General features: G+C 36.7%; 1 protein-coding gene across 1 annotated transcript in view; it reads right to left on the bottom strand.

Moving 5' to 3' along the window:
* Positions 1 to 24,236, bottom strand: part of Mettl3 (methyltransferase like 3) — a 58,867-nt gene that overhangs the window by 20,424 nt on the left and 14,207 nt on the right. Inside the window, exons 2-7 of the mRNA XM_081738291.1 lie at positions 21,826 to 21,915; positions 19,130 to 19,340; positions 15,077 to 15,225; positions 12,188 to 12,288; positions 6,212 to 6,338; positions 2,838 to 3,012 (exon numbers count right to left, since the gene is read on the bottom strand). Of these exons, the coding sequence (XP_081594417.1) occupies positions 2,838 to 3,012; positions 6,212 to 6,338; positions 12,188 to 12,288; positions 15,077 to 15,225; positions 19,130 to 19,340; positions 21,826 to 21,915 (853 nt within the window). The remainder of the gene's footprint in view (positions 1 to 2,837; positions 3,013 to 6,211; positions 6,339 to 12,187; positions 12,289 to 15,076; positions 15,226 to 19,129; positions 19,341 to 21,825; positions 21,916 to 24,236) is intronic.

The raw sequence follows: 24,236 nt of genomic DNA, 5'->3' as shown, positions 1-24,236 counted from the left end.
TTATTTGTGTATTTTTTAAAAGAAGTTTTTACTCTTAGGGTTGGCTCGTTTACACCAGCTGTTTTTTTTTAATAGCTGGTTTAAACTAAAAAAATTAAAAGAACAAAAATGCGAATCGTGTGAACTTCATGGTGACGTTTCACATGTCAAACCATCTGCATTAGTCTTATTTCCTTTTCACCTTTTAATCAAGGTGTCCCATGTTCAATTCTCGGTCGAACCACAACCCTTCTTTCATTTGTAAACCAAGTACTCTTTCGGATGCCACTTTAAGCGAAAGCCTTCTCCTTGATAACCTCGGTATTACGTAAGAATGTTAAGCCTAAACATACGAAACGAAACCAAATTATATATATTTCTGCATGCCTGTTGTTTTATAAAGAAGCGAAGGTTGCTTAAATATATTGATTAAAATTGGTAAAATTTATCGATTGCCTACTTAGCTTCCAACATTAGCTTGGATTGGACTTTCAATGATACCTACATACTAAATTTGTAATTTAATACCTCAGTTTTAGCGTACTGATTATAATACGTTGACCTTTAAATTTTACATGCAAATTAAATTTTACAGGATTTTCCCGTTATTGTTTTATATTTAAAAGAATAACGGGATTTTCCCGATGGCTAGGGCGGGAGTTTCTCAATTTAAGAAATTTACTGACCGGACTTCTTTAAACTTATGGGACCTCTTCCAGCATAACCCCGTTGTTGAATAATAACACCAAGGCGAAACAAACTTATTTCTGTGAATATGTAATATAAATACATAAAGCAAAATATCTAAATCAAAAAATCTGGTTTAAACCCCAAAAAAGCCTGGTTTAAACTGCCCCCCAAAAACGGGTTTTTGGCATTTTCAGAAACAACCATGGTTCTTGCCAACTCTGCTTACTTTTGTATATAGGAGGTTAAAATGTGTTTATTATATACATTGGTTAATCCTTTGGAATTCATAATGTAAAAATGTTGAAGTAAAATTTTTAAAATATCTTTTCGAAATTCATGGTTTACTTTCGAGGTTTTATATTATTATCGGCATCAACCACTAATTAAATGACTTTCTGTGTTATAGAGAAGCGAAACAAAGTCTGCTTTATCGATTTAAAGCAGAATTTTGAAAAAAAGCCCAAAATTTCCGAAGCAAAAAAGCGAAGCAGAAAAAACCGAGTTTTTTTCCAAAAAAGCCGGTTTTTTTCCGAGCCCTTGCATCTCTAGTATTAAGTATTTGTTCATGGTTCTATATTTTATAAATACGTTTTTGTTTATATCATCTTTTAATTGAAATCATAGTTGCATTAAAGTACGCATTTGTATTTACAATTTGGTAATGATTGGTTTTAGAGGGAGGTTATGTATGTGAGAAAATGTATATGTCATTAGGCCTAACCAGTAACCCTAATGTTATAAGTGAACGATACGGCTAAAGTGTATAATTCAGCACCAACCATAAAAATTATGATAGCTGTAACAAATAATAATAATTAAACTACAATAATAATAATTTGTAACATAATTCCTCTCTATAGGCAACGTTACTTCAGATGACATTACATTACCATCGACATTGTATTTGGTACAGTCAAATAATTATTACATAAAAAATGCAAGCTTTACAAAATGTCACATTCCAAGTAACCATCTTCAGCAGTGAAGACCTCTGCCAGTAACCTAGAAACTATTAAAACAGTTCTGCAGGCCGTTTTGGTGACTTTTGCCTCTTCTTGATTTAAGTTTCTGCTTGGTAAACTAACATAAAGGTAATGATCTACAACGAGAGCCAGAGAGTTCGAAGCCTGTGGGAGCACAATGATACATCTGCGCGGAGTAAGTTTACCTAGGCAGAAAGAGGTAAAAAACTTGCACAACGAAAAACATACCAAATGTCTAATATACACACGAAAAACATACCAAATGTCTAATATACAAACGGAAATCATACCAAATGTCTAATATACACACGAAAAACATAGCAAATGTCCAATATACACACGAAAAACATAGCAAATGTCTAATATACAAAAGAAAATCATACCAAATGTCTAATATACACACGAAAAACATAGCAAATGTCTAATATACACACGAAAAACATAGCAAATGTCTAATATACACATGAAAAACATAGCAAATGTCTAATATATACACGAAAAACATACCAAATGTCTAATATACACACGAAAAACATAGCAAATGTCTAATATACAAACGAAAATCGTACCAAATGTCTAATATACACACGAAAAACATAGCAAATGTCTAATATACAAACGAAAATCATAGCAAATGTCTCTTATACAAACGAAAATCATACCAAATGTCTAATATACACACGAAAAACATAGCAAATGTCTAATATACACACGAAAAACATAGCAAATGTCTAATATACAAACGAAAATCATACCAAATGTCTAATATATACACGAAAAACATAGCAAATGTCTAATATACACACGAAAAACATAGCAAATATCTAATACACACACGAAAAACATGACGCGCACAACCCCAAGCGTACACAATCAACCGGGAGATGAGGCTGACAATGGCAGTTGCGCGGAAAATTTTCAGTTGTCGTCAGCGCCTGCTCAGAAGACGAAATAAGGTTAGCCAACCAGAGCGTTAACGCGATCTACCGAAAATGTTCCCGCGCGCTACTAGTAGCTCGCGATCGATGATTTGGCGATCACTGGTACAGATGATTTTAAATCAGCCATAAGTAAGCATGATTTCTACATATTTAGAGCATACGACCAATTACTTTATCATGTTAATACAAATTAGAATACTAGTTGTAGAATTTCTGCGAGTACTAACGACAGCAATACACTTACTTGCATGTGTCCATGTGAAAACACGTATTAAGAAATGAACAATCGCCCAGCGATTCGTCCGTGTGCTTTTGAATTATTTTCTTGAAGTGAAGCTTCTTGCAGTGGTCTGTTGTTCCGTTTACTTTGGTGCATTCAACCTTCGTTCCGTGGGGGCAAAATTCCATCACCTGAGCACCTGGAAAAATACAAGACATTTTATTAAAATATTTAAATTACCACTTAATAATATCTGATAGTTTCGATCCGTTGATAAAGCTTTCCAATATTGTATTATTTAAGTACTATCAAACAATAATTGGAAACATTGTATTAGGAGTACATCATTGCTCTTGAAACGAACTGAAATAAATAAATAATTAAAAAAATAAATAAAAACTGCAAATCACTCTGTATGATGTGTCAGATTTGAGGTGCACTTTCAAGGTCGTTTCCACAACTTCTATCGGTTTATTTGTTTCGAGTTTAACTTACTTTTCAGAATCGGGACTACATGAGACGTAAAGCACATATTAATCTTTATTATGAACCATTTTTCAGCACATTCATTTTATTTTGTGCAATAGACTTTAGTTTTCATTTCTGCATTTTATTTCATTTTACCTTACAACAGATTCTTTATTCATGCATAAACTTAATCCATGGAAACCAGAGCGATAACAAACTCTCATTGACTTTGCTTATACGCTACAATAATGCTCCAGCCAATGAGAAGGAATGTGCAGACGAAATGAATAAAAAAATATATGAAATGGAGGTTTCGAGAGTACTTTTTACGCCTGGGTTCTAGACTCATGAGCGGGGCTTCGTAAGAGAAGTGAGAAAAGTGACACGTCATTGCAGAAGATGGCTGATAGACAGAAGGACCTGTAATAAGATTTGTGAATAATTATTTTCTTTTACTTCTTTTTTAACCTCTATATTTAATAAGTAAGTATGCAGACTGCAATTATCAAAGAATTAAATACAAGAAATTGAATCACATGTGCATTTAATTCAATATTTTCCTCGGTTCTCGTTATGTGCATAGCCCGCCAATATTAGGTTTCATATTGTTACAGTGAAATCAAATTGCTGAAGTTATCGCTGTTAATATAACTTAATATTGTGGTTTACTGCGGTTGTTTGTAGTGAGGTTAAAACAAAATATCGTTTTGTTCGAATCACATCACAATTTGCATTGTAACAGCGTTCATGTGCGGACACCTTTATATGCATTCAGGTTGTTATTGGCGAAGCTATCAAAGCACAGGCGTTGGCTGAATCTCAAGTTCGATTCCCGAACTTGTTCGTTACGTTTGTTTCTTTTGCCATCCGCAATCATAATAAGCAACGGCTTAACGTGGAGTTCGATGTACATCTTGACTTTTGACTATAACAAGAAATCGCTGTGTGATAAGAGACTAAAATTTCTGTCTCATTTTTTTCTCTCTCTCTCGCAACAACAGTTTTGTCGTGATATAATAAGAAAAGATTGCAGAATACTACATCCTTAAAGACGTTTCGTTAAAATATAACCATTACGGAATTTCTTTGCAACAGTACACTGCTGTTTTCACAAATAAATACAATACAGTATTATATTCGTCATAATCTCATTGTTGGTTGTTACTGGGTAGCCCGCGCACTACTTTCCTTCTGCATAAATGGAACCATGAGGCAGTTGATATTTGTGACTTTTCACGAAAAAGCATTGGAATAAATATCTAAGATGAAGGACGTAATTATAAAACAATGTTGCTATAAATCCAACTTGATCTTTCAGCTTAAAAAACGACGCCCATGGACCACAGAGCCATATTCTACAAAACTAACTAACTAACTCTATGGCCTATGGAACCTGGAGGTTCAATGCCGCGTTCACAAAAGCTCTCCACTGACTTCTATTCTTAGCTAATTGGATCCAGTTTCTACTTTGTATTCCTATCTCTGCGAGATCCATCTTAATATTATCCTCCCATCTGCGCCTAGGTCTTCCTAATGGTCGTTTTCCTATGGGTCTACCAGTCAAGACTTTGAAAGCGTTTCTACTTTCTTCCATTCTAGCTACATGACCTGCCCACCTAAGCCTCCTAGACTTGACGACCCTAACAATGTTGGGTAAACCGTATAAACTATGTAGTTCCTCGTTATGAAGCTTCCGCCATTCCCCATTCTCGTTCCTCTTGGGTCCGAATATTCTTCTCAGGATCCTGTTCTCAAATACTTTCAGTCTATGTTCTTCCCTCAGAGTAAGCGACCATGTTTCGCAACCATACAGAACAACAGGCATGATTATCGTTTTATATATTTTAAGCTTCAAATTCCTCGACAGAATTCGCGACGACAAGAGATTTTGAACCGAATAGTAACACGAATTCCCTGCTTTTAGTCGACATTTAATTTCTTCGTGAATATGATTTTCGTCTGTTAATATTGATCCTAAATATTTGAAAGTATTCACTTTATCAAAAGTATTATTTAATATTTTAACGCCTCCACAATTTGCCGTATTACGGTCCCGACGCACTTCCATGTATTTAGTTTTCTCTGCATTTACTTCTAAACCCATGTCCCTGCAAGCGTTTAATAAGATCTCTGCATTTATTTCTACTGTTCTCCTATCATCCCCTATTAAATTTACATCATCAGCATATGCCATATTCTACAGGTCAAAATAAAGCGAAAATGTTATATGATGGTATATGCTCTATGGGACCTTCTTCAGCCGCTATGGGGAATCAAAATTTCACAATGTGGCAACGTCGCAGATTAACTTGGAGCAATTAGCATTACTATACGAATACAACAAGCAGTTGAATCGATTGCTACACTAATAAGTGATGCTAGTTTCAATCAATATCGACTTTAGCTGCCATCTGAAAAGAATTGATATAGCTATTTGATCGATTGGTAGATCTAATCTATGGTTCTTTATTGCGACATTGCCACATAGAGCAATTTGTCTCTCCAGACGATGACTCGAACGGTATACAAATATACATATTTTTTGCTTTATTTTGGCTTGTAGAATAATGCTCTGTGGTCAGTGGGCGCCACTTTTAGAACAACCGATATATATAGAAAAAATTATATAGAAAAAAATTAATCTGACGCCTCAAAAGATATCAGATTAACTGCTTGAAACTCCCCCCACCCTCCTTATGAAATTCTGCGTACGCTACAGCACATGAAAATGAACTAAGCCCTGAATGTGGTATTATTAGTAATTCGGAAATAAAACCCATAGAGGAACATTTACGGTCCATCTAACACATGTTAACTGCAGTTATCGTTATGCAGGTGTTGCAGGTGAAATGAATACAAGGTGTTGCAGGTCTACGAGCATAATATTTTCGAAACCGAATTCCTTTAGATCATTGTCTACTGTTACTTACCTCCTTGTGACCTGAATCTCTCAGCGAGAGACCGTTCCTTGGCCGTTGGTTTGCTCAGAAGATCCAGAATTTCCTCCCCCATTTTCTTGTTTTCCTTTTCTCTTATCGAAGGCATCGACAATAAGCTCTACAAAGAACACAACAAATTTTAGTGAATTTCACTTGCAGTAAGGAGTCATCAGAAGAAACTTACACCTTAGCACTACAATTCACGAAGAGCTTTGATAGATCAAATTACTAATCAGTTATCAGTGTCTTGAATCCCATCATTATTTCTGTTTTTCTAAACAGGAATTCACTACTTCTTAATTCATGAAGTTCCAATAGCCTCACGATGTTGGGCCAACACCAAAAATAATAAGCCCCACCAGCAGGGTTGCCCATAAATTTCACGACCCATTAGACAAATTTCATGGGTCTTTACAGTTGTTAACTCCGTGTTTCTAGACAAATCAAGTAACAATTCAAAAGTCCCTAATTTCCTGTATTATCAATGCGTTAAACTTTATTCTTGTCAGAGCTCCCTCGTGGGTACATGATTACCGAACGCGTCTTAGGCACGGGAGACTTGGTTTCGATACCCTGTAGGAGCTCCTGTGGTTCGGATCTCACATTACGCTATAAGTCCACGTCTCATATAGCCTTGTTGCTGAAAGGTATGCTAAACGCTACTCTAACCAAGTAATTTATTCTTGTTTCCAAAAGGTGTTCAGAAATACGCCTAGTCCATATTTTTAAATCGTATTTCGTTTAATTTAATCTCTAGAAAAGTTATAATTGAAGCGCTTGGAGAATAAAGGTTTTATGTTTCAGTTTTCAAAATGTTGCATTCTGGCTGTTCATGCACGTGTTATATGCTACTTATGCTACCTAACACATTATTTGGAGAATCCTCATCCTAGTCCAGATATTTAGAAACGATGAAGGTGGTATGTTAACGGACAAAGTTATGAAAGTCAATTTTCCCATCATATTCAATTTGTTACATAACACCTTTATCCTCCAAGCGCTTCAATTATTTTGTCCCCGGGTTCGATTCCCGGCGGGAGCTCATGTGGTTCGGATTCCACGTTAATCTGTAGGTCCACGTCTCATATAGCCTCGCTGCTGAACGGGACGTTACACTCAAAATCAACTCAATCAACTCAATTATTTTGTCTCTGTTAGGAATGTCGAATAATCACAATTGAAAGATGGAAACAAGAAAGAAGGAACTTTTTCAAGGATCCCACGAACTTCTGGTCCTTCCTTACATTTGTCGGGGTTGCTCTCTCTTTCGTGAGAGGCCCTGCCATCAGGAATCCTTATTTATTTGTTTATTCTTGAGTTTTACGTTCCGTAACTGTACCTACAGGGATAAAGAGATGACGATTGATTGGCTGTTTTGAAATTTGGCGTCCCGTTCAGGACCGAGGCTACATGAGACGTGGACTTATAGCTTAACCGTGGGATCCGAATCACATGATCTTGCGCCGGGAATCGAATCCGGGTTTCCCACATCAAACACGCGTACGCTAACCATATAGGCACGAGAAAGTTCCGAAAATGACGTGAGGACGCCTCTTTAAAGATAAACATGGACAATACATAACAGAACTTGAACCCTCGACAGATACACACTGCAGTCGCCAACCTAAGGGGCTTTGACTACTTGACATGGAAGCCATCCCCATCAGGAATCGAACATGGAAGTATGCGGCGTTAACTATTTGGGCACATGAAAGCACAGTATGAAGCCAACTAATTTTCATGAATCAAGACATGCTCATTTTCCAGGCTTACCGATTACACCAATAATTCAGAAATAAAATCAAGGAAATATATATTTATTTATTTTATTTATTTATTGAACAAATTCCCAGATACAGCATAACTTTGCCATTTTACACAGGGACATGCTAACAAAAGAAAAAAAAAAAAAAACAAGATAACAATAACAACAACATAGAAAAAGAGTGTAAGAGTAAAACTATTCCGTCAAAGCTCGTTTAATTGCTCTTTCAAACACTGGGTAGCTCGAAAAAATGTCTACATCAGTTGTTACTTGATTATAACAGTTTGGTATTCTATAAAAAAGAGACCTCTGTATAACAGCCAACCTAGGACGGGCAAGATGGAATAGGTGGGTATTCCGAGTGATGCGGGAAGGGACACGTAAGGATAGTTCCTGAAGTAATATTTCCGATCTTAAGTTTCCATTAACTATTTTATGTAGATATTTCAGGTCAGAGATAGTTCTGCGTACTTCAGGAGTCTGAATATTAAGATGTCGCAAGAGTTCCTTCTTAGATAATATTCGAAGTGCAGGAACACGAAAACGGACTATAGCGATGAAGAAATTGAGAACAGAATCAAGTCTGGAGAGATGTGTAGGTGCTGCCATGGCCCATATGGAAGAGCAGTATTCGATCTTGGGCGCTATTAATGTCTTATAAAAAGTTGCTAGTGAAGAAACAGTGCGTAGTTCGGTGAATCGATAAAGAAGTCCCAACATGCGCATTGAATTCTTTAGTATTGAGGAGATGTGGTCAGAGAATGTGAGTTTTGAATCAAAGATGACACCAAGATCATTATGACTAGCAGAATGTGTGATAGGGGAATCGTTGATATGGTATGTGGAGGGAACAGGAGACTTTTTCAAAGTAATAGTAATACTGTCACATTTCTTACTGTTGAGTTTCAAGTGCCACATTTCACACCAGCCTGTAAGGTAATTTATGTCTTCCTGTAGAGCAGTTGTGTCATGGAGACACGATATTTCTCTGTATAACTTACAATCGTCAGCAAAAAGCAGAAGGCCACTAGGTTGAGCTGATAAGTGCGTGTAGAGATCATCCATATACAGGACAAACAGCAGAGGCCCAAGTACACTCCCCTGAGGCACCCCTGAGATCACGGGTTGGGGGTTAGAAGTCGCCCCTGAAAGAACAACTCTCTGTTTACGGTCCTTCAAGTAGCTTGTGATTAGAGAGAGAAATTTGCCATGTACATTAAATCTATTGGAGAGTTTATGAAGAAGATGAATGTGACTGACAGAATCAAAGGCCTTCGAGAGATCAAAATAGATAACATCTAATTGAGTATTGTTATTCATACATTTGACTGCACAGGAAAGAAGAGTACTTAAGTTTGAGAGACTTGAGCTTTTCGGTAGAAAGCCGTGCTGAGAACTATGGATGTAAGGTGAGGTGAATTTAAGTAGCCTGTCTTTGATTATATTTTCGCAGATAATTGATATTACAGAAAGAAGAGATATTGGCCTATAGGAGGATACATGATCTTTAAGTCCTGATTTATATATTGGGGTCACGTGAGCTAGTTTCCAACTGGTGGGATAATACCCTTCCTTGAAGCATCTATTGAATAAGATAGATAGAGGAACCGTAATAACTGAAGCAGTTTTGTTGAGAAAGAGAGGACTAATTTTATCAGGTCCAAGTGATCTGTGTGGAGATAACGATAGCAAGAGAGCCAGAACTTCGCCCGGGGTGGTAGAGAGATTGGATAAGGTGTCCGAACAGATGGAGCGGAGAGGGGGAAGATGGGTTGTAGAGGGAAGGGAAGTAAATGTTTTGCAGAAGTAGTTATTGAAGAGGTCGGGTCTTTGATCATCACTCGCTTCAGTATTTTCATCTTGAACTGTTGCCGGTATGCCCGGAGATTTTGTTCTAGATTTAATTACAGACCAAAAGACTTTAGGGTTACTAACAGTAAAATTACCAATTGAGTCCATGTATTCAAAGTATTTACGCCGCTGTACCTTTTTGGCAAGACTTCTAATTCTAGCAAAGTTTTTGTATGTGTAGTCACTCGGATGTGATTTCCATAGAGTCCAGGCAAGCTTTTTGTTTTTAAAAATTTCACGAAGTTCATTGTCGTACCAGACCGGAAACCTGTTCGATTTTGATGCTTTCACCGGCACAAAGTCCTTTATGGCTGAGTGGACAACAGATGTAAATAAGTCCACAGCGTCGTCAACAGTTCCTACCTCTAACAAACACCAAGGAAACAGTTCAATAGCCCGGCAGATGTCACCCCAGGGGGCTTTCTTCCAAAGTAGTTGTGAAATACTTTTGAGGGGCTGGTTTGTAGTAGTGGAGGGGAGGAAATCGAAAGAAACATCCAAGGAATCGTGATCCGATGGAAAAAGATTTCTGCATGGGACAACACAACGAGGTTCTAAGTTAGAGAGAATATAGTCAAGATTGCTATTATTGCGGGTATTATGCATATTATGTTGACCTAGACCAAGTCCATAAATAAAATTGTCCATGAAATAACTGTCGTTTCCATCTTTAGTGACGCCATGCTTGCTGTCCTACCACGTGATGGAAAGGTTGAAATCACCCAATAGGATGACGTCACCGTGTGACAACGCATGTAACAATGAGTCATGGCAAGCTTCTAAGATGTGCTGGGGGGTGTTCTTGTGCGGCCTATAGAAGCACCCAATATAATAAATATCAACGGTAATGAAGCATAATAAAAAAGAATCCTTCATCTCTGTGACTGGATTTTAACAGCGATAAGTCTCAAGAAAGATTTCGTAGTACTTTTCTCATAGACTATCAGGTAAAAATCCTGCAAGCCTTCAGGAGTAATCGAATCCTGGGTTCAAGATAAGCCTACACATATTATATACTTGATATTATTGATCTATATCGACGAACTGTAAAAGAAGATTCCTCATATCAAAATACGAAAAATGTTCGTATGGACGAGATCTGTGAGGGAAAATGCATAATCTAAGAGCAACGGTCGTCCAAAAGCGAGGAGAAACTACATTGCAACACGCGTTATTTCAAACACAAGGAACCCTAGAGTGGCAGTACATATCTGCGTAAAGGAAGTCACACTTTTGCCATTCAAAAATGCATAATTCACCAATGAGCAATGGATGAAAATTTTCTACCTGGCATAATTCCCAGACATGCTTCCAACAGAATCCTCGGACATGCTCCGACTTAAAGGGTCTAAAGTAGGTAAAAGTAAGCCTGTGTAGCAGTTGAGCACAGAATAAGTAGGCGAGAAGTCGGAAGTGTTAAGGACTGTCAGCTCCACAGTTTCGACTTGCTGTCGACACATGCCGTGTTCACTGCTATCAAGGTTTACTCCTGACTACTTCAGACCCACCTTTAAGCCAGAGCATGTCTGAGAATCTATTGGGAACATGTCCACGCATTATGCCTTATACGAAAAGCCTTGCGCACACATTGCACATCGCTGAATATGCATTTTTGGATAACATATGTGTGATAGTTTTTTATGCTGATATGGACTGTCACTCCAAGGCACCTCGTGTTTCAAATAACGTGTTATGCAATGTAGTTTTCCACGCTTTTGGATGGCCCTAGCTCTGAAATTATGCATTTCCCCCCATAGATCCTGTCCATATGGACTTTTTTTCTTCCTTATTTTGATGTAAGGAATTACCTCTCACAGTTTGTTGGTATAGTTCATTAACACCCTAACGAAAACAAATATAAAAAAATATTGCTAAAATACTAAAATTACCGCCAAACACGCATATACGAAAATAATTCCATCATCCTCGTTTTATGTGTGCTCTTCGCTCGAAGAAGATATGTAAAGACCAAAAACTAAATTTTATTGAAATGAAACGAAATCTTTACGTGTTACGTCCCACGATTATGCCTGTTAGGCTAAAGGAGACGGAGATGATGAGAAATGAATGGAATGGTGGAATGAAGAAAGTGTGGTGAAACGGGAGAACCCTGAGAAAACTCACACACGCGGTGTTTGTCCACCACAAAGTTCACTTGGCGTGAGCGGGGATAGAACCAGGGACCGCACGTACCAGAGACTAAATTTTATTGAGAAGACAAGTACGCTGCAAATTTCATACTTTTACAATGCTAAATAACCAATATACATTCTAATATTTAAAAGGAGGTAATACATTCGCCATCCAAAACTGTGTCCCAACTTTAAAAAAAGAAAAATTTTTATCCTTACCATAATATCGTCATCTTTTGATTCCTTTTTATCCTTCTTCTTCTCATCTTTTTCCACACATGCTGCTTTGGGAGCTGGCTCGTCTTCCGCGTCGCCTTCTCCTAGAATGCACAAAGGAAAACAATGGAATGAAAAAACCCGATATATCACGGCAGCTATTGGAATACAATTACTCTGAGTTTTCTGCGCAATCACAGGTTCTAGCCCAATTATCAAGCATAACAATGCGGATCCATTAAACTAGTAAAGGAGTGGGTTAAGAAACAAATTAATATTCTTTTAATATAAGGCACTTTGATTTCTCGATAAGAAGTGTATTTAATACTCCATTGCAGGGCTCATAGTGGTCTGGTCTCTTGTAAATAGTTGAAAAGTGACCAAAAGCACACGAAAAACTGACCAAAAGAGACCAAAATCTCATCATGCCCCTTTTTTTCCTTTCTCAATTTCTCCATCACCTCTCTCTTCGTTGTTTTGTTTCATCTTTACTTCTTCTTTTTGAGCTTCCTCCTTTCTTAGGTTTTCTAAGTATGCCTTGTAGTTACGGTAAACAGACTTAGCAGATGTAAGAAGCTTCTGAGTAAGTGGAACCAGTTCTGGCCTATTTCCGAATTTCTTCATCCCGGACATTATATTTAACTTAGCATTGAGAGTTCTCAAAGCCATGAAATATTCGAATTCATCACCTACTCATAAGAAGAACATACAAGAAGCACAACACAAGACGAACATGATGAACTACACAAACACACAACGTTGAGCGGAGCGTTAACTATTACGAGAGAAAACTAAAAGACTATTATGATAGAAGAAAGAATAGACACAGAAGGGTTCTCATCAACCTCACCTTGAGAGCTTAAACATCCACCAACCATCCACTGAGCTTTAGAAAGAATAAAAGCTGAAGTGAGAATAAAGCTGACTATTTCACATGTGGCAGCAAGTACTGAAGCTTTCAGAAGAGTAATGAGTAACAAGTTTCTGCCTTTTTCCTTTTATTTTTATAATATTTTTCTTAGAAAACTGCCAATGCAAAACATAAATCACACGAAAAAGTCACCTTACCTCCCAAGAAAGTAACTTTTAGTGACATATTTGAAAAAAAAAAAAAAAAAAAGTAACTTTTAGTGACCAACTTGAAAAAAAGTAACTTTTAGTTAAAAAAAAAAAAGTGACTCGCTATGAACCCTGCCATTGTTTCTCCGGAATATATGTCAACCGAGATATCATGCTGCCAATATGGAAGAGGCTATGGATCTCACAACTATGTCTTCAATAAAATATAATCCTGAGTGTTCGGAATCGAAACATTCGTAGTTTTAATATTAAATTTCACGAGACATAAAATATATTATTCTCGATATGGAGAGATTACGGTTATGCACGCAATCGTTTAATCACTGAAGCAGATAGAAATGCGATCTGGCCTTAAGAAGTACAGTCCACGTACTTTTTACACATTAAAAAACTTAGAACAATGCAACGAAGTTAATCTCATGGAGTATGCCTGTGGTTTCTCACGCTTCTCAGAGTTGCATTGTCGCTCTGTCTTGAGGCACGGGAAAGTACTGGACATTGTCTGTAGGTTTTTTATAAAGGTTTTTAACTGACAAATAAATATTCATATATATTGAGGAGACTAAACCAGGAGAATTCCACAGGGCAACCATTTGGTTTCAACAGTATGTCCTCAAATGGAACGATCTTAATACTGTTGGCGATTCGTTGCATACATCTGTGCGTAGAATGAGGTGCATGTGTTCAGGCCTTGTCTTGGTACAAACGAACATGACTTACAACATTTTAACACAAACGAGGCACGTCTTCTGTACAAATAGGTGTCCATATGTGTAGCTGATAATATACAGAGTTGGATTTAGTGTTTTTACGCACGTCACGAAACTTCCATTATAGCAGTACCGTGCGGCGGCCATAAATCATTTCGTAAAAGTTGTGCTGCAATGATAGATGAGTGTTGGACGAAATTTTTGTACGTTATGCCGCAAATTTTACCACAGTTGAATATAAATCCAAGCTTCATCCAGCGTAGGGAAGAACTTCCAGTAGTCGACGGACAGATGGCGCTCGCTCGTAGAAGCACCTCTAGTTAGTCCTTTTCTCCCAACATTAAGCCTCACTTAGGTAATATCCTCGGCACTTCGATACTTTTCGAAGATTTAATTTGTCCAGCGGGGTGCTGTCTACGGTTCTCAGGGACCCATGTAGCCGTGTGTAAAGGATTTTTCTGGATGGCCACTCGACGTAGACATACGTGGAGTCACTACACTGCACGGTCACATTCGACATGTGTTGGTAGATGTATTACTAACTAGAACCTCTTTGCTTTTATATTGTTTAATTATGTTTATAACAGTAGTCGATTTATTTTCCTTGAAACGATTTTGAACTGTGGACACAGAAAACTTGGCATGGAGAATTGTCATGATATACCTTTCATAAAAACCTGTTTATTAGTTTGGGAGCAATGGTAGATACACCACACATTTATGATAGCGAAATAGTATTGCAAACTCGGAGTTATGTGTTAACCTTCAAACAACTCGATGCGATCGTACTGTGCGCATGGGGGTAGTTGAAGATAGGACATATATAAGCAACTCAAACTTCTGTATGAGCTCCTTCGTGGCTAAGCGGTTAGCGTACGCGCCTTTGGCGTGGGAGACCTGGGTTCGATTCCCGGCGGGAGCTCATGTGGTTCGGATTCCACGTTAATCTGTAGGTCCCGTCTCATATAACCTCACTGATGAAAGGGACGTTAAACTCAAAATCAAATCAACAACTCAACCTTCTGTATAGCGGATATTAGATCTACACAACTGATTAACTACTGAGGATAAAGTAGCACCAGAATAATTTATTTCATTCTACCTTTTCGTTTCTTGCCAACTTCCTCCGTGACGTCATCTTCTTTCTTTTCCTCCTCTCCGCTTAAATCATTGACCATTGCCACGAGCTTCGTGTGTTCTGCTGAAGTGATCTCCAGGAACGCCTTGCCATCTTTACTGCCTTCTTTGATACTAAAATATCACACAAACAACAACATTAGTAACACCTATACATATACATATGTATGATAGGAAATACCAGCTGTTTTCCTATCCTTTTCTAATTCACTTATTGTTTAAAAATAATTGCATGAAATTTTAACTTAAGATATACGAGGGTCGTCCAGAAAGTTAAAGAACGTTTTGACATGGTTAAATAAAAACAAAAGATATCAGCACAGAACTTTATTTAAAAAGCCACAAGACCTTACTCTACTTTTCTATGTAATCGCCATAGTTCTCAAGACATTTGTTATAACATGGGACTAGTTTTTCAATGTCGATGTTATACTCATCTGATAAAGTAAAGATTTGAGCCAGGCTGTCATCGCTTGCTTCAGTTCTTCACCGTTTGCGAACTGTTTTCCACCCAAAAATTCATTAAGTTTCGAAAACACGATAAACGACGATTTTCCTGAATTTTTTCTTCGACTTTTTCCTTCAGTTCTTCTGTAACAAGTGCTGGCCTCCCATTCCGATCTTCATCACGTACGCTGGTCCTTCGTTGATTAAATATAATGCACCATTTCCTCATTGATGACTCGTTCATTGCACTGTCACCATAAACACTCTTTATTTGCCTATAAACTTCATTACACTTAACTTTTTGAGAGTTCCGAAAACGAATGACACTCCGTACTTCACAGTTGGCGGGATTTTCGATTGGCGCTGCAAAAACAAGTAGCGTGATAGCACAGCATTGAGACTCGGCTCACACTGAGGTGAAGGAAGGAGCTACCTGCCACGCACGCGATCGCAATGGTGGTGGTGGTGGGGTCGGCGCCGCACGCGATGCGCAATCGTTCTTTACTTTCTGGACGTCCTTCGTACATATGTATATCAGAGAACAAAGTAGTGTCAGTAACACGGCAGGAAAAAATAAACGGTTAACCATTTTGGTTTAATAACCAAATATGAATTTTTTTCTTTCTTTCTTTCTTTTCTTACAGGTGAAACTGGGACGGTATCTTGAAATATAAGCCCAGGTTGATATCCTTCCAATTCTTCTAAGTGCTTGATTGCTAGCAGCTGTATCGGGAACATTATTAAAAGGTCAATACACCACTAGTAAACGAAAGATCACTGAAAATATTATTGTTATGAAAATGTTAATTCGGATTTTACATAGTAACATTGGAAACTTCTGACGTCAGGCCTGGCATAAGGCTTTAGAAAATCTGCATCTAACAGAATTAATAAAAAACGGAAACCCCTCTCTCTCTAATGTGCAAACTATATTAAATTCCATTCAGTTATAAATAGTGCAATTTGACTCAAAGCGGAAACGTAGCAACACCGAAAACCTCTGTAATAAGACTTATCAGGAAAAATTACATAAACCTTAAAATGACATTGAAAGTTTCGACATGAATATTTTACATTCAACAATTAATACACAAAAATGACACTTCATTTGAAGGGTAAGGGAAAAAAATGTCCATATGTGTGCTTTAACGAGTGCTTTGGTCTATCTGTTGGTGACTCTTGGTACTATTTCACTCAGTATAATAAACTTTTAACTTTAAGTGATCGTTTGTGTAATTCAACCCTATATTGATTTTGTACGCGCTTTTCAATATTTAAAAGCTGTTTTCTCAAAAATGTAGTTTTCTGACATTCCTTCTTTTTTTCCCCTTACCCTTCATATATTTTATCCACCAAAATCATTCACAATTTTAATTCATTTATCCAACTAAGTCCCTATATAAAAACATGTTTACTAATCAATTGTTAATTCTCTGAAGACTAACTGAGAGTTTCAAAAAATACAAAACTATATAATATTTAACACACATGCACAAAAACAAATTTAGATTAATTAAACAATATAACAAGAGAAAGAGAGAGAAACAAATTAATGTACGGTGGATTCGGTCTACCTCGTTTTATCTTTGGCAAAACATACGTGAGTAAAATCGGCACCGAAGATGAAAGTTATTACTAAATAATTATTATATTAAAAACATCTCAAACTAAATTATTTTATCCATATACCGGGTGTTTCATATAGAATACCCAGTGCTTATAAATCACAAACAGCCGGAGTTAAAAGGAAATCTTTCAGTTTAACGTCCTATGATTATGTCCTTTAGGTAAGAGAGACGATTATTAAGACACCTCCTCCCAGCAAAATTAAAATACCGCTAATTTTACAGTAATTATGTGATATCTTCAAATAGATAAAAGATAATCGAAATATGGAATAAGAGCGCCCTAGACAATATTATTTTACATAAGATACCATTATCACGACTCACTTATCTGGTTTCGATTTCGAGCCATTTTGAAAATCGGCATTTATTTTCGCGTTTCTAAACAGCTGAAAACAGAAAGCCACTAGGTGACTTGTGGTAACGGTACCTCATGCAAAATAATATTGTCTAGGGCGCTCTTGTTCCATATTTCAATTATCTTTTATCTATTTGAAGATATCACATAATTACTGTAAAATTAGCGGTGTTTTAATTTCGCCAGGATGAGGCCTCTTAAGGCAAGTGAATGATGATGGAAGAATTTGTGGAATGAAAATGTGGGAGGAAACAGGAGTACCACGAGAAAATCCACAGACATGATGTTGTCCACCACAAATCGAACCAGGGACCCATGTACCAGAGGTACCGGAGGCAAAAGGATCAAACAAGTAATGACATAATGACACATGGAAATACCAGAGGGTGCTTCAAATGGAGTGCTCTATTTGCCCCACAACACCCCCTATCACAGGGCGCAGCGGGTCAGCAGTAACTTTTATATGACAAAGTATGTAATTTGTCATACCATTGAAAAAGTTCAAGAAAAAAAAAATGTAGGGAAAAAAATCTTTGTTTAGGGCACCATTCATGAAATGACCACCACTTAGCTATGAACTCTTACAGAAAGATAAAACACATTTTTTTATTTTACCTTTTGTTCCATCCTTTTTATTTCCAACCGTTTATGGTTTATAAGGACCTGACGTTTTACATTCTAATTCAATATTCTAAGAAAAAACACGAAAAACTCAGTTTACACGACAGCCATAAGCAAGGCCACCCGTAGGTTTCATAGGCCCCAAGACAAAACAAGAATTTGTACACTGGTGCTACTCATCAGTATTAACTGAATTAATTAAAAATAAACACAGCACATCTATCACAAATCCACTCCACATAAAACATGTTGACTAAGCTAGGAGTAGCCAACGGTCCTCAGCACTACCAACTCCCTTTTTATGAAAATATCTTTTTTTTTTATGAATACAAATAATTCGAAAGTTGGTATTTTTTTTATATCTTTTCTACGATTCTTCGTCTTTCCTCACCCCCCCCCCCCTTCGCTCCAACTTCGCCCAGCCGACATTTATCGGAGTTACCTCCTATCTTCTTACGGGCGGTCCTTGTCACAACATTCAATCTGAAATTTTTAATTTCAAGATAACTACGCTCTTCCCTCTGTTCAGTTAAACGCTCGATAATAATAAATGTTTATGGAGCAAGAATATATAGGGTGAACGTGAACGATGTGCACAAACTCCGGGAGGTGGTATCTTTCGCTGTGCATATCTTTCTATTCCGTTCCAATTAAGGATTCGAGTTTCGATTCCAAGTTCTCACCCCTGTCACTCATACACGAATTTGACAATATGAAAGAGGATTTTTTTTTTTTTTTTTTTGTTTGTTTGTTTTTGTTTTCTTTTGATGCTACAAATCATCTCCCGGAGTTTGTTCACATCTTCCAGGTTCATCCTGTATTTGTCATTATTTTACTTGTCACCAAGTTCAACTATGTCAAAATTATCTTGAGACACACAGAACAAAGAAGAAAGAAATAAACCGCTTTGAGAAAGGGACAGCACAAATTGAATATAAAAACACATTCACTAGAGTCAGCAACTTACCTAATTAACAGCTGAGCAGCAAACTTCTGTAAGAGATTTGTCACCGCGACGTGGTGAACATGTTTATTCAAGATTTTTCCAACTAAACCAGCCAGATGCAAAGAATTCGTAGGAAGTGTAAGCGACACTTCACATAAACACTTCAACAGACTCTTCTCCACTTCTGGATCTGGCTTCACATCGATCTCTGGTTCTTTACTTTCATCATCCTCTGCAAAATGTAAGAAAACCTGACATCCGCTGCTACTAAAGAATATATTTATCAACCAAGTTTAAAATATTTACTTAAAGACAGAAACTGGCTCATTTTCAATCAAACTGATAAAAAGATAAATAAAACATTGATGTATAAGGGTCTTTCCTAAACTGTTTCGACACACTTATTCTGTGACTTGTTCACCATCTCAACATGGTTCACACTTAAACTCCAATATATTGATTTCCCTCACTACTTCGACTCTGAGTAATTGATTATTCCTACCGAAGTGTTATATTTTAGAATGTAAATAGTCTAACTTTTTACGACTTAGCTTAGAATATATCACGACCAAAGATATTCGTGTATTTTATTTATTTATTTATTGAACAAATTCCCAGGTACAGAATAACTTTGCCATTTTACACAGGGAAATATCAACAACAGTGTCCAAAAAACAAAGAGTGTAAAAGTAATATTATTTGGATACGCGTTTAATTACTTTGTCAACCACTGAGTAGCTGAAAAAAATGTCCACATCGGTTGTTAGATGATTATAATAGGTCGATAATCTGTGAAAGACCTCTGCATAATTGCCAATTTAAAGCGGGAAAGATGGAATAGGTGGGTATTCCCAGTTATGAGGGATGGGACACGTAAGGAGAGTTCCTGAAGTAGAGTTTCCGAACTTAAGTTCCCATTAACTATCTTATAAAGGAACTTCAGGCCATAGATACTGTATTTCTGCGTACTCCGGGGTCTGGATATTAAGATATCACAGGAGTTCCTCCTTAGGCAATATTCGAAGTGCAGGAACACGAAAGCGTACAAAAACATTGACAACAGAATCAATTCTAGAGAGCAGTATCAGAGAGCCATGGTCCATATGGGAGAGCAGTGATGGGAAATTAATAAGTACTGGATCAACATTATTAGAACAAAGCATTAGTACAACATTAAAAAAAAAAAAAAAAAAAAAAAAAAAAAAAAGTAAATTTCCTTTGACTCGCAACACTATCATTTATTGTGAGGCTTAGACAATATTACCACTAATAATATTTTTAAATCGGCCTCCACCATCCCCATACGCGTTCAACGCTCTTCTTTTTGCTTTTAAATTCAGTATACAATTATTTTCTTACTGTAAATACTTATTATAAGTAACACTTCTAGTATTTGATATACGGTACAATAAAACATTAGTATCGAGTGATAATTATAAACTAACATAATAACATCTGGGTATTCTGAATACACTCATAAACGTATACAAGTAAACAAATATCATAATTTGGCTTTTTCTTATTATGTGTAACTTATTTTTTCTTCTACAGCATCTACATTTTTTATTTACTTTCTTTCAAAGCTTTAACACATCTTTTGGTGTTTCTTACGCTTCTTTATTTTCAAAGATAATTATCCTTGTATCATCATCCTTTTGAATCTGCATTAATTCTTTGATTTGTTTTTTATATCAGATTGTTATCATCACTTGAGTAATAGGAACACTTTGAATACTTTTGTGAAATCTGTTTGTATTTTCCCTGACTCTCGGCATATTTTGAAGCATTTCCCATACTTCCTCTGGTTCATTTTAATTTCTCTGACTTTTAATGTCAGTGTGAACCCTGCTTAAGTAATACACATAAAGATCGAATGATTTCATACACTTTGTAGTTTTGGTGCAAGGGGTTCTAAAACTGAAATAAAACCTTTGATAAATTAGTTGTTTATGTAGAGAAAAGTTACGGTGATTTCTTTATGAAAAAAAAAAAAAAAAAAAGAGATTTACTAATTGTTCTCTATATAATGATAATACGAGAGTCCTGCAGGTGCTAACAACGTAAAAGTCTCTTTTGGGTACTGCTTCAACTTTCTTTCCCTACTGTAGTGTAAACTACCTTTGCAGCTTGTACCTGGATGTTTGTTTAAGGTTGGTGTAAAAGGACAAGCTTTGCCGGTAGATGTCACTATAGTCTTCGTATATCTGTCATGTATTTTTCACTTTTCACCAAATTTCTCTTACAAATTTCAACCTAGAGACTTCAAATTTTTAGAGAAGGAACTTCATAACCTATTGAAGACAACAATCCGTGCCGATTTCTCATTTAGAATTTTTTCATTGTTGAAACAGCTTGATTGTTGAAATGGATATCCAAACCTTTAACAATATAACTGTTTCAATAAAAAAGAAAATTCTAAATAAAAAATCAGCCCGGATTGTTGTCTTCGATTGGTTATGAAGTCCTATCTGTAAAAATTTGAAGTCCCTAGGATGAAACTTATAAGAGAAATCGTGAAAGGTAAAAAATACTTGAGAGAGATACGAAGACCGTAATGACATCTATCGGCAAAACTTGTCCCTTTACACCAACCTTAATAATTATAATAATACGTTTCTTCACAGACTAGCATTGAATAAAACTTCTTTTGAGCACATAAATTACCAATATTCTTTACTAGTTTTAAGTAATTATTTGATTACAAGAGGAAAACGTACCTGCAGCTTTCGTAACAGGGGACGGAACTCCGCTGCTACTCCCTTCTGAATTTAAAACTTTGCTTTTTGCTAGTGGAGACTGAGCTAAATCTGGAAAGAAATTAAAAAGCACTGTCAACAAATACTGTTCTTACTTATCTCCTTTTATTACAATGACATATTTGTAACGCTAACACTGCAAAAACGGTATTATTTTCACGTCTAGGGGCATCCTGTTTACTGGAGCTATCATAAAAAATATTCAAAAATTCAAATCTTGTAAAACTTAGTTCTTCCATTAATTAGCTTTCTTTTTCTATTTATTTTACTTACTACTAAAACTAAATATTACACATTACACACAACAACATTACACCAACTTCTGTTTTCGGTTAGTAATTCGCCAGCTGGAATACTTCCCCTTCTTATCATTTCGTAAACTCCATGATCATTCCTACTTTAAATCACTAATTGAACAAATATAACGGAAATCACCAATATAATTTAAATGAAATGAAATGAAATCTTTGACTTTTACGTCCCACGGTTATTGCCGGCTAGGCTAAAGGAGACGGTGATGATGAATAATGAATGAAACGGTGGAATGAAGAAAGTGGGAGGAAACGGGAGAATCCCCGAGAAAACCCACGCACACGATGTTTGTCCACCACTAAGTTCACTTGGCGGAGACCAATAGAATTTAATCAGAGGCAAATTCTTGCTAAATTGAATTTTTACAAATGTTTTCTCCTGCAATGTCTGCAAAGATAAAAGCATACGAATGGCACTATATGACTATATACCAAACTTCAACCAGTTGATGTATAAGAGTAAATGTACAGATGGAGAATGGTACAGACCACTATAATTAAGGCACAAATAGTCTACTTCCTTACTTACTCCGATTGTCTTCCACCCAGGGCTGCTGAGTTTAAAACTTGGTTTACAATGCCGTAGATTCTCGTATTCTATTAATAATCTTACATTTTTCCACACTTGGCCATACATATACTGTTTCGCAAAAATAAGTAAATAAATAACTTTAAAAAGAATGAAAAAAAAAAAAAGCTCATGATGCCTTTAAAACTTGTATAATACAATGAAAACTGTTACCTTAGCCACCACCTCTAAATTGGCCACCCGGTTCTTATGGAACCTCCAGTATCCTGTAACACTTTGTCACCGTTCTACAGCTTATTTTTTGCAATTTAAAAGAAACATTGAGAAAATAGATTCATTCTGAACTTTATTAACCAACCCTCGAATAAACCCAAATGTTCTAGAAACTCGTTGTCATCGCTTTGGAATGCTTGTTCATCTGTGTTAGTAGACTTCCGTCAGATTTCGTAACCATATATGGGCATCCGTTGCAGAGACAGTGATTTCCTTTGTGAACGCTCTCAGTCCCGAGAACAACGGGAAAGTCGCAGAAATACTATACTCCTTGTCATTGCTTAACGCTGATTTGACTAGTTAAAATGCCCGCACTTCTGCAGCCAAAGAGCGCGAACTTAGTAGTATACGTCATCATCTGAGCGCTCTAACACCGAGAACATATACGCAATAGCTAACTGGACAAAGGGGCAGTCGCCGTGGACCAACTCAAGAGGAACGTATTGACGTTCGCTCGCTCGAACTACATAAAAGCAGCATCCAGGCTGCCTAGTTTTTTATACACAAAGTGATAGCTATATTTTTCATAGTGATTTTTCTATAAGTGCACTTAGTTGACAATACAGCGATAACGCATTTTTTGGAACAAAACCTACATTTGTAGATCCCATGGAAATCATCACGGAAGAAGCAGTAAGTTAATTTTGGGACCTTAACGCCAAAACCAGCATACATCGTCGAACACAGGACAGCGGAGGAGTGACATCGACAGGCTGGCCGAAGAGACACGTGAGTTAATTACCCTAATGCCACCTCTTCGTCTATTATTAAAACAAAGCCACTAGTGTAAAAACTGTGTTAGATTGTTTATGGTGAATATATTGTAAATACAAACGTATGTAATATTTGTGCTTTTATAGTAGCATTATACTCGTTCTACCAAAAGGTAATTTTATCATTTGCATAGTTAATATCAAATCTTATTGTACTCGTAGCCTGACAAATTTATTTACGTTGTCTACACTTTCGTTTATTGCGTTTCCGGCTACCGCATAACGAAACTGTGGGCATGGGCAAGTAATCGTATACGTCGTATAGCAGCCGGAAATAAGAGGAGAAAAGAGTGCAGTATGAGACTGAGAAATTAATTCGAACCACGACGCAAAATAACGATTACACCCGAAATGGCGAAACCGTGACAAGACGTACTTTAATCTTCGGCTAGAACTACATTTAATTATTTCGGTGTTCATTTATTAAAATACGAAAATAGTAAACATTTGAACCACGTAGTCACAGAGAGCTACTCAGTACAGAAT

This window comes from Thermobia domestica, chromosome 2 (assembly GCF_964235325.1).
Source record: "Thermobia domestica chromosome 2, izTheDome1.hap1.1, whole genome shotgun sequence".
NCBI classification, from domain to species: domain Eukaryota; kingdom Metazoa; phylum Arthropoda; class Insecta; order Zygentoma; family Lepismatidae; genus Thermobia; species Thermobia domestica.
This window is presented reverse-complemented; position numbering and strand designations above follow the sequence as displayed.